This window comes from Terrapene carolina, unplaced genomic scaffold (genome assembly GCF_002925995.2).
Source record: "Terrapene carolina triunguis isolate 2854851 unplaced genomic scaffold, T_m_triunguis-2.0 Scaffold113, whole genome shotgun sequence".
Taxonomy (NCBI): domain Eukaryota; kingdom Metazoa; phylum Chordata; order Testudines; family Emydidae; genus Terrapene; species Terrapene triunguis.
This window is the reverse complement of record NW_020664464.1, coordinates 29,211,395-29,228,465: the sequence shown is the minus strand read 5'-3', so window position 1 is coordinate 29,228,465 and position 17,071 is coordinate 29,211,395. Positions and strand designations below refer to the sequence as shown.

The 17,071-nt window shown below is 39.8% G+C and overlaps 1 protein-coding gene across 1 annotated transcript; it reads left to right on the top strand.

Annotated features, from left to right (window-relative positions):
* The first annotated feature begins 23 nt into the window (after positions 1–23).
* On the top strand, positions 24–16,700 carry PHAX (phosphorylated adaptor for RNA export). The gene is made up of 5 exons (XM_024193375.2): positions 24–164; positions 1,881–2,497; positions 5,240–5,360; positions 14,027–14,110; positions 15,034–16,700. The coding sequence occupies exons 1-5, from the start codon at positions 60–62 to the stop codon at positions 15,301–15,303; spliced, it is 1,197 nt and encodes a 398-aa protein (XP_024049143.1). The 5' UTR covers positions 24–59; the 3' UTR covers positions 15,304–16,700.
* The last annotated feature ends 371 nt before the right edge of the window (positions 16,701–17,071 follow it).

The following is a 17,071-nucleotide window of genomic DNA, read 5'->3' as shown; positions in this document are numbered from 1 at the left end:
CCTCGCCCCGCCCCGCCCCGCTCCCTGCCCTCAGTGGTGCGCCCGCGGTCTCGGGGAAGATGGCGCTGGAGGCGCGGCGGATGGAGCAGGATGCGGAGGACGGGGAGATCTCGGACTCGGACTCCGACATGCCGGCCAGCGTCTCGGCCAGGGGCCCCGCGCAGGTGAGGGGAGGTCCCGGGGGCTCGGCCGCCTCCGTAGCAGGGACCCCGCCGCGGCTCCTGACCCAGCCCCAGCTTCCCGCCACTGCTGCTGCCTGGGGCCCGGCGGCCGGGGCGGGCCTCAGGGCGGGAGACTCACGCGCAGCTCTGGGGGAGCCCGAGAGAACGCGCGGCCCCGAGGAAATGCCCCGTGCCCGGCCCCTGGCCTGCCGGAGCGGCGCTGAGATGCTGCCGGGATGGGGCCAGGGCTCACTCTCCCAGCCCCCGGCACATCTCCAGTGCGGTCCTGGTGTATTGCATAGTGAGCCTGTGTCTCTGGCTGGGGGGAGCTGTTGTTGCTGTGCTTTGTGGGGAGGAGATTGGGAGACGAGCAGTGGGATTTGTTGTTAGGTATTGCTGGGTGTTTCTCTTCGGAAGAGACATTGAATGAGCCTAGTTAGTGTTTTTTATCAGATAGGTAGGTACTGTTGTCCCGTGAAACATGAGTAACCCCACCCGTTTGTCTAATTGCTTTTCCTCTACCCCCATTTTCCAGCGCACGTGTTGTTGGTTTTTAATGGTTAGTTGTGCTGTACATAAGAACGGCCGTACTGGGTCAGACCAAAGATCCATCCAGCCCAGTATCCTGTCTACTGACAGTGGCCAATGCCAGGTGCCCCAGAAGGAGTGAACCTAACAGGTAATGATCAAGTGATTGTCTCCTGTGGTTTCAGAAACAGAACAGCAACTGAAAACGTTTCAAAAGGACATGTCATGACAACAATTACTTCTTTCTGAATTTAAAGCTATGTCTCTTTTGTGTTTAAGCCTTTACCTGCTGAAGAGACTGCACTTAATTGGATTTCAAACTTTTTTTTTAGTAAATACTGGTTTTCATGTGTATATTATCCGATCATATGAGAAATATATGGTGGTAGGAGTGCAGAAAAGCACTGAATAGGATAATATAGTCTTGAGATGTGCACCAGGAAAGGAGCATGTAAACTACAGATGCATTTTTAATGCATAGGGCTATGCTCACCATGTTTTTCCAAAGTCTTGTGCTATCAGCTATCCCTTTAATTAAAAGTAGTTATATATTTCATACAGTGGTAAAACAAGCTGAAGAGTCTTTACTTCTGTTGCTTTATGCCAGAAAATAATTCAGGAATGCCATCAGGTTACTGGAAGAGTGTGTGGGTTAAAGAGAGGAATGTATTCATCTAAAATTGAGGGGACAAAAGGTTATTTTTAAGATTATCTTGTTTTTTAGGAGCTCTTATCATTTTTGAAAGAACTGGAATTATCGGTAAAGAATGCTAAGTTTACAATGGTAGCAGCAGTATGTCTTGTGGTTTGTCTGTAACTAGGAGCAAGAACTAGGTTATATTATCTATTCTTTACAGATATCTTGTGTAACGGCAAGAGCTGGGTTACATTATCTATTCTTTACAGATACCTTGTATAACCTTGAACATCTCAGTTTACCCATCTGAAATGGAGAATCATCAATGGATATTCTGAATGAGACTTGGTGTCAGTAGGGTGCTTTGAAGTCCTTTGATGAAAGTTCTAGTTAAAAATAAAGTATATCTAGTCTAGTTTGTTTTAAAATTATTCTCACATATGAATCAGAGTAAATTAGTCTATTAGTGAGTCTAATTGTAATCAAATCATCAAGGTAGCTTTCCTTTTTAAAAATACTAATTGAATTAATACAAAATGACTTTGCCATTTCAGAAACCACATGATGGCAACAGTTCAACCAAACCTTTCCAGAACACCATTTCACCCTGTGCACCAAGTGTTCCTTATCGAACAACCAATGGTGTGGACTCAAGTGATGAGAGCTTCTCTGATTCAGATGATGACGCTTCTGTGTGGAAACGGAAACGACAAAAATGTTTTAACCTCCCTCCTGTTAAACCAGAGCCTTTTCAGTTTGGCCAGAGTCACCAGAAGCAAACTGTCCTAGGGGGTAAGAAGATCAACAATATTTGGGGTGCAGTGCTTCAGGAACAAAATCAGGATGCAGTGGCCACTGAACTTGGAATTTTAGGAATGGAGGGTAATATTGACAAGAGTAGGCAGTCTGAGACTTACAATTACTTATTGGCTAAAAAGCTGATGAAAGAATCTGACCAAGATGTGGAGATATTAAATAAAGAGCTAGATGAATACATGCAGGATGACAAAAAAAACGTGTCAAAGGAGGAAGAAAATGGACAAGGACTTCTCAAACGGAAACGGCCTGTCAAGGACAGACTGGGTGAAAGACTGGAAATGAATTATAAAGGGATGTACGAGATTACTGAAGAAGATTCTGAGGAAAAAGTGGCAGATGAAATTTCTTATCGGTGAGATCTTATGTTTCTTAATCCATTAGGTTATGTGAAAGTAACATAAGGGAAGACTAAGACTGTGTTCTTGTTGAATGGTTGACTGTTTTAGGTGGCCATGTTAAATTATGAGATAAGGGTTTGAATGGCTTGTTCAGGTTCCCAGAATCCTGAAACCTAAATGCAGTATTATTGGTGGGGCTGGTAGCACCACTTTTTATTAAGGTTGCCCAACACTTTCCATTATAAGACCCTGTTTTCAGTTGGTTAAAATTTGTCAAAGTCATAAACATTTCAGCTTGAATTTTCCATGCAAGGTGTCAACCTGAGGCTAAATTTTTTTATTTATTTTTTTGAAAACTTCAGCCAAAAGTGTTCCGCCATTTCTGAGAATAAAGCTAGGGAAAAAATACGTTTTGCCCATGTTGAAAAATTGTGGAAACCTTTTAATTAAAAAGCTCTAGTGCCTCCTCCCACATATGCTTCAGATCAGGTACTTGACATTTGCCATGGGGAGTGGCATTTGTTTCAGACATGTGCCTTTTCCCATCCTTGGGAAAACCTGCCCAAATTTGGCTAAGTTACAAGTCTTTGAAAAATTGCAGTTCACAAATGCTCAGTACAGACTTAAATTTTAGTAGCTAAATGCCTTCAAAGATTCTGTCTGCACTGGGCATGCTCCAGCCCAGGATTGAGCAGGACTTTTCCTGCGGTTGCCACTCTGGGCTTCTGTGAGCTGCGCCTATGCCAGGTCCAACATCTGATCTGAGAGCTGGGAACTTGTCTCTCATGTGCTCTGAAGAATTAATACCCACTGGTCCCAGGCAGCGTGGAGGAGGAAGCCACCTGATTTGAATGCAACTGAGGCTGGAGGCTAGCGAGGACTGCCTGGGCAATGAGATTGGGAGCCAGAGATAATGGTATGGGGAGACTGGGACTGAGAACCTGTTGTGGGGGGATGGAGGGGAGATACCTCTGGTGAGAAGCCTTGGTGGGTGGCAATGTGAGGGCAGCTGGAGGTCAGGGTGGCAAAAGAGAAAAATCAAATGAGGAAGACAAGAGGAGGGAAATCAGACTAGGATGAGAAACCTGATGAGTAAAGACTAGAACTGGCTAGGTGAAGAAAATCGAACTGTGGTGAGGCGCAAGGGATGGGGAAAAGACAGGATTGGGACAGGTCAAAAGGGACAGAGTGGAAGGGGTCAAGCATAGGGGACAAGCTGCTACTGCTCTGTTACTCCCTTAACACAAGTGGCAGAGGTCTGTGCTGTGGATCTAAAGGTTGACACTGCTGATGAGCATTGTGGGTGTCAATATAATGCCATATGGTGGAATTTCTGTTTTTTTTTTTTTTCAGTTTGCCTTTTTTAAAACCTAGGCAATTACACAAAAAACTGTTAGAAGAATATTACATTTGTTAATTCATGCACTCAGAAAATAGTGTCAATGCCAATACCATGGTTACTTGTGCAACTTTATTTCAGGCCCCATTCTATGTATGCATCATAATACAGTCTTTAATTACATGACAACATGCTATTTTTCCCTTAGTGGGCACTGTCCATCCTGTGCACTGAATGAGGCAGGTGACCTGTGGGGTGGAAATAGTATGTGATTATGTAATTAAAAACGGTATTATGCATACAAAATTGCACAGACAGGAAATGCCAGAATTAAGACTAACTTTTGAGTGTTTGACTTTGCTAACTTAAAAACATTGTTTTAAGGTTTTAGTGTGTAGTAGTAGATACTTTCCACAATGGTAAGTTTATGCAAACTAACAAAAACCAAAACTGATATAGACGACAACATTTGTATCCAAAAATGTACACTAATTATTCCCATTGTCTGTTCTTACTAAATATCTTCTGCTCTTCTGAATTTTGAAAAATTATAGTACAGTAAAATGAATTCTAGTTAATTACAGATGTGTAGAGTCCCCAGTTCGGCATTTTATGGCTTTGAGTAATACCAGTTTGTCATTACATTTTGTGAACTTACACTAAAATATGCTGAGTCTGTTTTCCTTCATTTACATGTTTAATACCTGTCTTTGTAGGAATTGTCATTCTGAATCAGATCAGTGTAGAAATGCTAGTTATGTTATCCGCCAGCCTCAGCCTCCGAAGTAGCTGGGATTACAGGCGCACCACCATGCCTGACACAAACCCTTAATTAAAAAAATAAAATATAAACTATAGGCCTGAACTACTTCATTGTGTCTCTTAAAAGGAAAACTGGATTTGGAAGGACACCATCATCTTGATCATATTTGTCTAAAAACTGCATCTATTTAGTTACAAAGAATTTAAGATAACTGTATGTGAACTATGTTCATGTGACAGCACTGCATGTACTCTCAGTTTCATGGTTTTTCATGCATAGTTGCAAGCTGTGATACTGCAACTACATGTGCATGGGCAAATGCTTGCTGAAAAGACCTTACAAACATCAGTAGGGAGGAAATAAAGCCTTACAAAAATATTTAAAGATATTTAAAAACAAAACAGGGCATGTTATTTAAAGATTGAGCTATCAGAAGTACAATATTTTGAAATCAGTTTAAAAAACTGAGTTGACAGTACAGATATCTAAGGAGAAAATCTACATGTATCTTTAGTTTTGGGTAACTAAAGCTTATCTCCTACGAACAGTAGCATTTATAACATTACTCATTTGAGTAGTCCCATTGAAGTCATATGTTTAGGATTTCTCACATGAGTAAAATTATTGACTGGGGGTGGTGGGTTTCTTTTTTAGGCTTCGAGAACCAAAGAAAGATTTGATAGCCCGAATAGTGAAAATAATTGGAAATAAGAAAGCTATTGAACTGCTTATGGAAACAGCCGAAGTGGAACAAAATGGCGGACTCTTCATAATGGTAAGAAGAACTATTTTTTGCAATCGATCTTCATACTAAATACTGTTGCAGTGCTTTCACGCCTAATAAATTTTCTCAAATTCCCTGCATTAACTCTCAGTCCTCACCATGGCCTTCTTTCCCATCCCTTTTCCATTTGATCCATGAAAACAACAAGTAAACTTTTAAATAGATCATGCTTACATAAAAATAGACTTGGCAAATTCAGTTTTTATTTTTATAATTTTGACTTTATTTTTAGGCATTTTTTTTTGTTTTCTTTCAATGTAAATTGTTGCAGTTGTGGGAAATTATGGAGGCGTTAGATCACGGAGGTGGAGGTGGGGGAGATGTCAGACAATAATTATTTAGACATTGAGTTAAAAAAATTAGCATTATAACAGTTAAAACACAAATTGTCAACATCACATTTCAAGATGTACAAAATAAATATCCTTAAATCAGACTACTAAGTTCTCAAGCAACATTTTTCTTTCTTTGCCTATCTGTAAATTTCAGTTATCAGTGGAGATATTTTTTCGTGGGTTTATGCATGTATAATGAAATAGACGTTTCCATCATTTACAGATAAAAATCTAATCCTTTAAAGCCTAATTACACTTCATATGTAGGCTTTGGACTAAACACTGCATTGAAATAAATGGAGGTGAGCAGGGTGGAATTGATTTAATCACTAGTCAGGAAGACTTGATTTAATCATGGATTTCTACATAAAAGTGCATTCTTGTTGGTTGTTATAACCTTAATACATATTCTTCACAACTCAGAGATAGACGTAGGTTTCATTTTTAGAAGGTACACACTATACATTTTTTAAATGATTTCATAGAATCATAAAATATCAGGGTTGGAAGGGACCTCAGGAGGTCATCTAGTCCAACCCCCTGCTCAAAGCAAGACCAATCCCCAGACAGATTTTTGCCCCAAATCCCTAAATGGCCCCCTCAAGAATTGAACTCACAACCTTGGGTTTATTATTTTGAAAACTTTTCAGATTAGTTTTACAGCTATATCAGAAAATGAATGATCGTTTGTTTACTTCATTTACCAAAGGTAATTGAAGCAGATATTTATGAAATCATTGGGAGGTGAACTATCATTAATATTTGGAGGATTTTCTTGCCATGCTGTATTAGGAGGAGAACATCACCAGATAGACATTAACGTTATGTATTCTGGATTTTTTTCTTCAACAGCAAACCTATAACATTTTAACAAAACAGGCATATGAATTTTTGAATTTTAACATTCAAGTTTTTTAAAATCAGGTTTTTGTTCAAATTGTTTTTAACTAAAATAGTTAAATGAAATATTTAAAAAAAAAAATTTAAATCGGCTAGGTCAGCCAGGTCAACATGAGAAATTTAAAATATTGGCTTCTGCAGCTAACTCAGTCGTCTTCACCTTCAGTTTCCTGTTCGTTCATAATCTGGAAAAGAAAAACAAGCTTTCCTGCTTTTTCAGGTCCTAAACGATTTCTCATTTTGGAATGAATTAGTTCAAAGGAAGAAAATATTCTTTCTACACCGGCAGAAGAAGCTACTGCTGTTAAAAGTGAGATTATCAATTCAACAGTCTCTGAATCCAAGTGCTTAAGTGACTTCCTCCAGTTCACTGGTGTGACTTTCTTTAAAACATCATCAGCAAACATATATTTCTTGAATGGTTCACCCTTAGCTCTGAAGTTTATCACAGTTGGCATTATGGAGGGATGATTGCTGGATGTCCATGTCATAGCCAACTCTTCTTCAGCAGTTAAGGTTTGACCCTAGTACTGAGTATTGAGAATATTTGCAAGAAAATGAGCTGGAGATAGTGCTTGTCCCATTCGTTTTTTTAATGCTTGTAATTTAACTGTCATTGCCTATTTCTCTTTTTAAGATCTCACTCAGTTCCTTCCAAATTTCAACAGCGTCAGCAATAAAATAGCTATTTCCCTGCATTTTGTTCAAGGCTACAGAAATAGGCTTCAGGGTACTCAGCATATGTTCAACATTTCTCTTAAGCCCAATGTTGAGAGCTTCGGCTGTGACAGTACTATCTATTTTTTCACGATTTTGTTCACACACTGTCATCAGATTAGGCCAGTTCTTGATAATAGTGCTCAAAACAGTCCACTACTGAGTTCCATCACACATCTTTTTTCAGAGCAACTGCTACAAAGTGGATGTTACGGAAGTATTTTGCAGTTTCAACAACATTAGCCTTTATTTCTGGAACACTGAAGTCTTTGGCTAGGAGGTGCATCAAATGAGCACTGCAACTGTATGTTGTTAGCTTGGGCTCTATTCATTCCTAAATAATTTCTTCTCATCTTGGATACATTTGCAGCATTGTCAGTGACCAAGCTGCGTACTAGACATTCGAATTTTTTTTCAGTTATAGCTTTTACTGCTACTTCTTGTAAGTATTCTGCTGTGTGTGAATTTCCTGATGTATCAATCGTTTCTGTAAGGAAGACATTCCCTTCTTCTGTTGTCACACAAGCACATACAACTGTATCATTGTCGACATTGTTCCACCCATCAAGACTCAGGTTAACAATTTCACCCTAGACCTTTTGCACACTGCTCAATTTCTTTTTCATACACTTTATTCAGCAATTTGCCTGCGACATCTGCTCTGTTGGGTGGACTGTATCCTGGTCTTAATGACTGAACCATGTTAATGAAGTATGGGTTCTCAATCATACAGAAAGAAGAGTTTGTTGCATAAACAAACCGGGCAATTTTTTTTTATCAATTACCTCTTTTTGTAATCTGCTGGTTCTTATCACAAACTTATCTGTGGTTGTTTCTGGGTGATGGAGATTTTTTTTTTTTTCCTTTTTGCTACAGGTGATATACTGTGGCTATGTGACATACATGATGTGACTGAAACACTATCATTGGCAGATAACTTCGAAACAGTAGAAAATGATGGTGATCTTGAAGGTGGATAGTCTTCAGAATCCTGTATGTTGAGGATGGATTCTCCTAAACAAAATAAGTCAATGCAGTTATTTAATAATTATTACCATACTGTTCATTTAGTATTGCTCATTGCATTCACTGACCCTCAGTACTACTTTAAAGGTGAAATTGTAAAAGGAAGATCTGCCTATTTCAGCTATTTATTTTTTATCACAACTGCATCTAAAACGATAGTACCATAGAGTAACAACTATATTTTTTGCTCAAACATGAGAATTGAAGAATGGTTCAGAAGGAAGACAGGCAGTCCTTAAGAAAGAAGTATGAAATAAAAAAGTTTACCAACCTGAAGATCCTGTATGTTCAGATATGTTCCTTTCATCATCTTCAACGCAGCTTCCTCCTGAGAGAGAACACTTTCCATGATGTTGTTTCTTTCGGGCAACCAGGCCTTGCATTTCTTTGTTGCACTGTTTGCATTTTGCACGCATGCCTTTCTTACCCACAGGTAGAGGAACTTCATTAAAATATTCCCAAACTGGGTCTCTTTTACGGCCTGCTGCCATTATAGGTTTTCCCTTCTAGTGAGAGAATGGTATGGTAGATCTCAAATCAATGACGTCTACACTCAGAAAGACCTCAAGACTTCTGGAATATGCTGCTCAAACAGTTTCACTTTTGTTTCTACTGCCTATCTCTCCCTTATCACATTTATCTCCAGATTTCTCCTTGTCCAGCTCTATTCCGCCCCCAACAATCTTCTATTCATTGAACTTTTTGAAACTTTGCACTTTTAGAGAGAGGTGACGGATTGACTCTGTGTACACATATTTGCAGAAGGACAATAGGGTTGAGATCTATTATTTTTCACCTCTATCTATTATTTATTTAAAAAACATTTTTGCTGTTAACAAGTGTGTTATCGCTGGAGACACAAATCCACAGTTTGAGAATGCAAAACTAAGCATCTCTGATGGTATCTTCTAGACTGAGCCCCGTTGGGTAGATAAAAAGATTAACCTAAATAATCTATACAGAAGCCCCTGGAGCCCCATAAGATTGGGTCCCTAATCCATGAATTATTGGAACTTGTTTACAAAACTTTCCTTAAACATTATATGAATATATTGTCTCACACTATAGAAATAGAATTTATAATCCCTATTCTATGATGAGATATCTTTGAGCTCTAATGTATCTTAAAACTATTTTTAGATAGGTTTTTTCCTCACAAAGCATTTTATCTCAAAAAAATACAATTTAAATAAAAAAACATCAATTTTTTTTATTTAAAAAAAAAAAAACATTGATTTTTATTCACCCTGGAGGTGAGAGAGTTCACATCTCCCAGCTATAGTTTCAGGCAGTCAGCAGACTCAGGAAGACACTACTGGGATGTTGTCTTCACAAACATGAGGGCTAGTAACTTTTTATAATGAAAGCTTTAGATTACTCCTGGGGGAATTCTGTGCCAAAAAATTAACAATTCTGCACACAATATTTTAAAATTCTGCAAAAATCTGCATATTTTATTTGTCAAAATAACACAATATAATCTTGCCAGTTTCAGTTATTTTGGTAATTTATTTCAAAATACCTTTCAGCAAGTATATCTGTAACAATACAGACAAAAAAAATTGAGGAAATGTGTTTTTGACAAATAGATTCCTTATAGGCATATTAAAACAGAACTTTGAGTAATTCATTTTAACTACAATAGAGAAACATGTTTCCGGCACCCCTCAGTGCAAAGGCTTGGGGGAGTCAGGGCTAACGAAGGAGCTGAGGGAGAGGGAAGGAGTCTGAGTGTGAACCTGGAAGATTGTTGAATGTGGGTGAGAGTAGTATGGAACTGTTACTTTTTGGGGGGAGGAGGGATTATTAGGGAGTTGGGGAGCCTCTCCCATGTAGACCCTGGCTGACCAAGCCTCTCTTATTCAGCCAGGCATATTTGCCCCTGTCCCTGTGTGTCTGCACCTCATGTGGCTCTGGAGCCCCCCACCCCTCCGCATTCAGCCTCTGGCTCAATGCCGTCACCCCACTAGCTCCTGAGCCTGCACCCCATTCTGTCCCTTCCCACTAGCCCTTCTGAACCCCAGTCTGTGACCCCTGCAGCAGCCCCATGTGCACCACTCTGCCTCCTAACCTGGCTCCACAGGCAGGCTGCTGTGATGAAAGCTGCTGGCTGCTAGCTGTTATTGCTAGTCAGCCTGCTGTTTTGGCACCACAGCAGCCTCTGGTGGGCAAAAGGTGGAACTGCAGCATTTCTTGGGCAGAATGTATTTTCTGCGGGGGAGGGAGGGGATTCTGCACTGCACATGAATTCTGTGTGTGTGCAGTGGCACAGACTTCCCACAGGAGTATTACATTCTGCAGTATCTGAGTCTACTACATAGGCCATGTAAATACATTAAGCAGGTTTGGTGTTGGATAGCACTGGCCTACATAAACGTTTAATCAGCATACCACTAGATGTCAAGATGACAGGCTCAACATATGACTTAAGCTTACTCCCAAGTACAAATTTCTGAATGTAGTTTCAGTAATTCTTCCCTGCTTTGCTGCCTACATTTTTGTAGTAAAGGCAAGGAATCTTGTACATTTCACTTTACAGTCTCATAGCAGCTACAGACTTACAGCTTGTTTGCATGCCTGTGATGAGAGGAGTTACAGATGACTGATTTGTTGGGTACAGACCCTGCTAAGTATAGGCTTTCTTATTGGCTGGGGGCTATCAAAGTTTGTAAAACAACTGAGCTTTGGGAAGAGCATAAAATATGCATAAGTTACTTTAATCATATATTTCCAGCAACCATTCTTGATAATGAGACGTAATCCATTTGTATCTAAAGATTCCAGCTAATGAACTAGACTTCTCTTAGGAAGGATTAATGCATGTGCCAGCTCAAATGAAAAGAAAGGATGTAACTCCTAACAATACTTACCCCTCATACTCTTCAGACAATGAATTATTTTGTGCATGTGCCACAGAAGTATTTTTGGCAACACCTAAAGAACATCTCGTAGTTGCTGTTAGTTTCTATGTTAGGGTTTTATGCACAGAGTGATAAGTGTATATTGTCTATGTAGTTATTTTTCTTAAAATGGTTAAAGGTAAATGCATAAAAACCAATTTTTATTTTTTTTTTTGTTTTTTGGTTTGTTTCTGGGTTTTTTTTTTTTTTTTTTTTTTTTTTTTTTTTAAATTGGCCTCTTTAATGATGTAGTGTTTAGGTGTTTAAACAGCATAAAGGAAAGAGTTATTCTGTTATTGTTAGCAATATATTAAATGTCCATAATTTTCAGGTCTCTTAATATTTGGCTCCATTCATGCTTTAATAGGACACCATTGCCACATGCCGCTGTTGATGTTACATCAGCCGCTGAACCAGGGCCATCTTTAGGCATACGCAGCTGCGTAGGGCACCATGAAATTTGGGGCATCAAATTGTCCAAAATTTCATGGTGCCCTAGGCAACTGCGTGCTGCATACACGGCAGCACCAGCCCTATCCCTCGGCCAGCCCACCCTAGGGGGGTGTGGGTCCCCGGAAAACTCCCCCCACCCTGCCTCTTACCCTTCCCCCCTGCTCTGCCCCCGGCCCGCCCCCATTCCACCTCTTCCTCCAGTGACCTCGCACTCACCAGCAGCGTCGGGAAGTGGAGCAACCCGGCCCCAGCCTGCTCTACTTCGCCAGCCCCAGTTGCAGCGCTCCGTTTCCCGCTGCCGGTGAGTGTGGGGTCACTGGGGGAAGAGGTGGAATGGGGGCGGAGCAGGGGGGAAGGGTAAGAGGCAGGGCGGAGGGAGTTATCCGGGGCCCCAGCCCGCTCGCTTCCCTTGCCCCAGCCCTAGCCATGTCGCTCAGGTTGGGGAAAGGACTCGCCGCCGCTGCTGCCAGTAAGTGGGGGATCCCTTCCCCCGAGCCCCCTCCCCCGAGCGACACGGTTGGGGTCAGAGCGAGGGAAGCGGAGCGGGCTGCTCCTGGCCCCCTGCTAATCCCCCGGGCCACGCTGGGCCTGTGGAGCCCCCAAAAGTGTCCCCCCACAGCTCCTGCCTCCCAGACCCACAGGGGGGCTGCGTAGGGCACCCAAATGGCTAGGGACGGCCCTGCACTGAACTCAACTGGAGCACAGAACTACTGTGCAGGGAGGGAGGTTTCAGAAGTGTTTTTAACATCTATCATACCTCTTGAGACAAAATGCTAACTTAGCTAAAATTAAGTATTTGAGTTGTTAAGTAAAAGGACATTACAGAACCTAATAAGTGAGATTTTAGATAGTAATGTGATGAAGTAACTGCTCACATTGAAAGGATCTGAATATCTAATTTCTTAGACTGTTATGGTCTTTGAAAAATATAAGTAGTTATGACAGAACTTAGAATCCTATGAGTTAAATTATCATGTAAGAACTGCCTGCTGCTTCCTCCTCTCCACCTCACAGACTTATATGAGTAGTTTGACATTTAACACCCACCCATGAAATATGATTACCATACTATGGACCATCTTTCATTCATTATCGAAAAGTCAACTCCCACCTCTATTAGGCCCATGATGCCATCCTCCATCATCCACTTGTTAAATTTTCAAACAAGCATCTTCATGCTTTTTCCCATGCTGTCCCTCACACTTGGAGAAGCTCCCTGAAAACATCTGCAACACTAACTCATTATCCACCTTAAAACTCTCCTTTGCTCTGAGGCCTACAAAAAACTCGGCAATGGTTAAGTTGCTGGTGTACTGAGACCACTGCCTATCATGCTTCCAAATGTTGTTTCATTGTTTCCTTGTACTCCCCTGTCTGTATGCATCAGACTGGGAGCGGTTGGGTCATTACAAAACCTAAACCTAATTTCCCCCTTACTGTTACTCACACCTTTTTGTCAACTGTCTGAAATGGGCCACTCTCATTACCACTTCAAAAGTTATTTTTCCTCCCTTGGTATCCTGCTGTTAATTGAATTGTCTGGTTAGACTGACCTCACACTTGGTAAGGCAACTCCCATCCTTTCATGCATTTATACCTGCTCCTGTATTTTCCACTCCATGCATCTGATGAAGTGGGTTCTAGCCCGTGAAAGCTTATGCCCAAATAAATTTGTTAGTTTCTAAGGTGCCACAAGGACTCCTCGTTGTTTTTATCAGTTGTCTTGTGTCTTATGTTTAGATTGCAAGCACTTTGGGGAAGGAATTTTTTTCTCTCCTGTGTTTGTACAGCACCAAGCACATTGGGGTCTGGTTCATGATTGCGACTGCTAGATGCTACGGTAATACAAATTAATAATAATCATAATACCTGAATAGGTGAATTGATAGCTGGTGTGATCTGATACACCAATTCTTGCCTCTTGACTGGTGCTTAAAGCTTTAAATGAAGTTTTTAAAAAAAAATCTCTTAACTCACCTATCCAATTATACAGTGTCCTATAGGTCCATTGGCCACTTTTGGTAGATGAAGCTCAAAAAAAACCCTCTTCAGGGTTGGAACTGTTTTTGTAATATGCTTGTGCAGCACCTAGCGCAGTTGGGCCTGCGTCTCTGGATGCTACCTCAGTACAGCACCTAGCATGTAGGGTCATAGTACTTAACGGGCTCCTAGGCACTACCACAATAGTATTTTTATTATTTATATTTTGTAAAGAAAAGAGTTGCTCGAATAAAAATTAAGGGAAATTTTAGATTTCTTAAATGACAATTATTTTGAATCTGTTTTAGACTTGCCATTATGAATAATTTATTTTTCCCTTATGCAGAATGGTAGTAGAAGAAGAACGCCAGGAGGAGTTTATTTAAATCTGCTGAAGAATACACCTAGCATTACTGGAGAGCAAATCAAGGTAAACATGTTAGATTGTAAATTATTATGACTAAAGTAAATTAAAATCCTTCTTTGAAGAACTAATAATTTTTAGAGTGCTTTTTTTTAAAGGGAGGAGGGTTAAACTAATATGAAAATGTTCATTGTGACAATCTGTAACTGCACACACAAAAAACTGTTAAAAAGACATAATTAAGGGTGCTAAGTCAAGGCCTCAAAAGTTAGGGAATGCCAGTCTCCTTGATTCAGCTGCTTACAGTGTGTATGTGTAATGACTAGGGGTCTATTTAAATTGCAGAGAAATCGCACATTTTTTGCAGGTTGGTCATGGCATAAATAGCAAGTTTTGCAGATGTGTTCATACAGTATATGTACCAAAATACTGTAGTGTACTACTGTTACATTTGTAAGTGGCCCAGAGGTTCTCGAAGTTTTTTTTGCTGGGACCCCTTTTGAAAATATTACAGGCTGTGACAATCTGTCCCCCTTCCAAAAAAGCGATCCTCGTGCCCCATACCATACCACACTTGTGCACTGATGCTGGCAGCGGCACTGCCTTCAGAGCTGGGCACCTGGTCAGCAGCCACTGCTCTCCAACCACCCAGCTCTGAAGGCAGTGCTGCTGCCGCTGCCAGCAGCAGCACAGAAGGGTGGCAATGCCATGACCCCAACCTACAATAGTTAGCTATTTATAAGGAATAGCCCCAATTACCTTTTCTATACTTTTCTAATATGTCTTTAAAGATTGAATTTGGGTCACTTAGCCTGCTAGTTCCTCAACCCTTTCTGGATTAGTGGCAGTCTTATTATTTTAAAGATTAATAAAGGCAATAATATTAATGGCTAGGTATGTGTAGGGCTTTCACTTTTTTTTTTTCCTTAGCAATTATAAGGCAAACACTTGCATAATCAGCATATTAAATAAATATTTTCCTCTTCAAGGAAATCTTCTATGTTGAAAACCAGAAGGAGTATGAAAACAAAAAAGCTGCTAAGAAGAGGAGAATACAGGTTCTAGGAAAGAAGATGAAACAAGCTATTAAAGGGCTCAACCTTCAAGAGTATGATGATGCATCTCGAGAAACTTTTGCTAGTGACACAAATGAGGCCCTGGCATCTTTGGATGATTTACAGGAAGGACATGGTGAAACAAAGCTGGATCCGGAGGATGCCATTGAAATTGATAATGCTCATGATCTGGAGATCTTTTAGTCATTAATGGACTGGATAAATAGAAGAACTAAATCTCTGACATACTAAATCAGCCTTTTATATTATACTTCTCTGTGTACTTGTTTTAATAAATTGCACAAGTAAATATGATTGGGAACACTTGTATTTTGGAGAGAACTTGATATAATTAGCTAAATGTAAGTGCTTGGTAGAGATGTTACCTGTCCTATTTTATCCATCTGGTCATTGTGTCCTTCAGAAGATGTTAAAATGTTTTAGATAATTCTCTGTCTTATAAAATCTGTTGCTGATGATTTTCGCTTAGTTGGCAAATTTGGGAATAAACTCAGGGCTAGTGTTTAAACAAAAAACCATATTTCATCTGTCAAAGCTAAAAAGTCAGACTCAAGCAGGCGCTGCTCCTAAATCTAATGGGTGGGAAAAAGCATTTTGCTAATATAAAATACATATTTGTATTAAAGGTCCTATATTTTTAATATGGCAAAATACTGAGAAATATTACTTTTTATAGGACTAAAAGTCCTGTAAAACCTTCTCTGGTGGGTTTGCTCAAAAGCAACTAGGTTACTGCGGTCTTCAGTCGCTTGGGTAACAACCTACTTTCTCAAAGTAATCAATGGTGGATAGTACATTAGGTATAACTTTATAAAAGGCTCTGGTCCCTCCCATTTCTTATGACGATGAACTGAGCTAGCTACCTTTTTTGTATACAATTTTGCAACATTTGGGACATAAGTCATTCAAACCATTGCTCTGAACTTCTATTCATCATGCCTGATCTTTTTGCTGAATGGGTCAGATGCTAATTTGAGATTCCCTTCAAGGATTTGTCTGCTCCATATTCTGTATGCATGCAGAAACAAAAGTGTTAGGTTGAGTTTTTTGCATGATTTCTACCTTTACAATATTCAGAGAATGTGTACAGAGATTTGAGCACAGGAGTGTGTCAGGAATTTGAGTTCTAATCCCATCTGTCACCTTGCCTTCTGTTTTATTTTTTTCCCATTTGTAAATGGGGATAATACCTACCAAGCTCACAAAGGAGTTGTGAGGGCTACTTAGTTAATGTTGGTAAAGCACTTTGAAGATGGTACTTGATATAAGTGCTGAGCATTCTGTTTTGTTTGGGATATAGCAGAAGAACTTGTGTGTGCTAGATTGTTCATGCAGCACGAACATCTGACATCTTAATGTTACTTAGAGTTGAGTGTTCTGTAAATGGAACACATATTAGTTTTCAGTTTAAAATGTTTCCAAAACAAAAAGCCTGATCTTTTAACTTTTGCCCATCCAAAACTTCCATTAATTTCAGGACAATACAAGAGCAATAGAAAAACAATATACAGTAACATCCATATGCAATTCTGTTTAATATGGTGAAATTCAACACATTCCAAAATATCTGAAGCTTAGGACCATAAAGTTGATCATCCTCCAACAGTAGTGACTTGTGAAAGAGTATTTTGTATCTACTGAAAAGGTGTGGCTGTTCTCAATTATTTAATTTTTAAAAGAATGAGAAATTTAGCATCCTCAGGGCTTCTGTTCTCTCTTGCCACACTTTTCTGTTTAGATTTATAGATCCTATGTTAGCAAAAAGTGAGTTTAGTGGCTGTATACCATACCCAAAATTATATGAACTTTTACCAACCATAATAGTGAAGTAGGAAAAAGATGAATTGAGTACTTTAAAATCACTTAGAAAAACATTAGTCTGACCTATAGCAAATAGCATAAAGACACTGCATTTGTGAGATCTACCTAGGAGAAGAGTGGTGAAATTTCC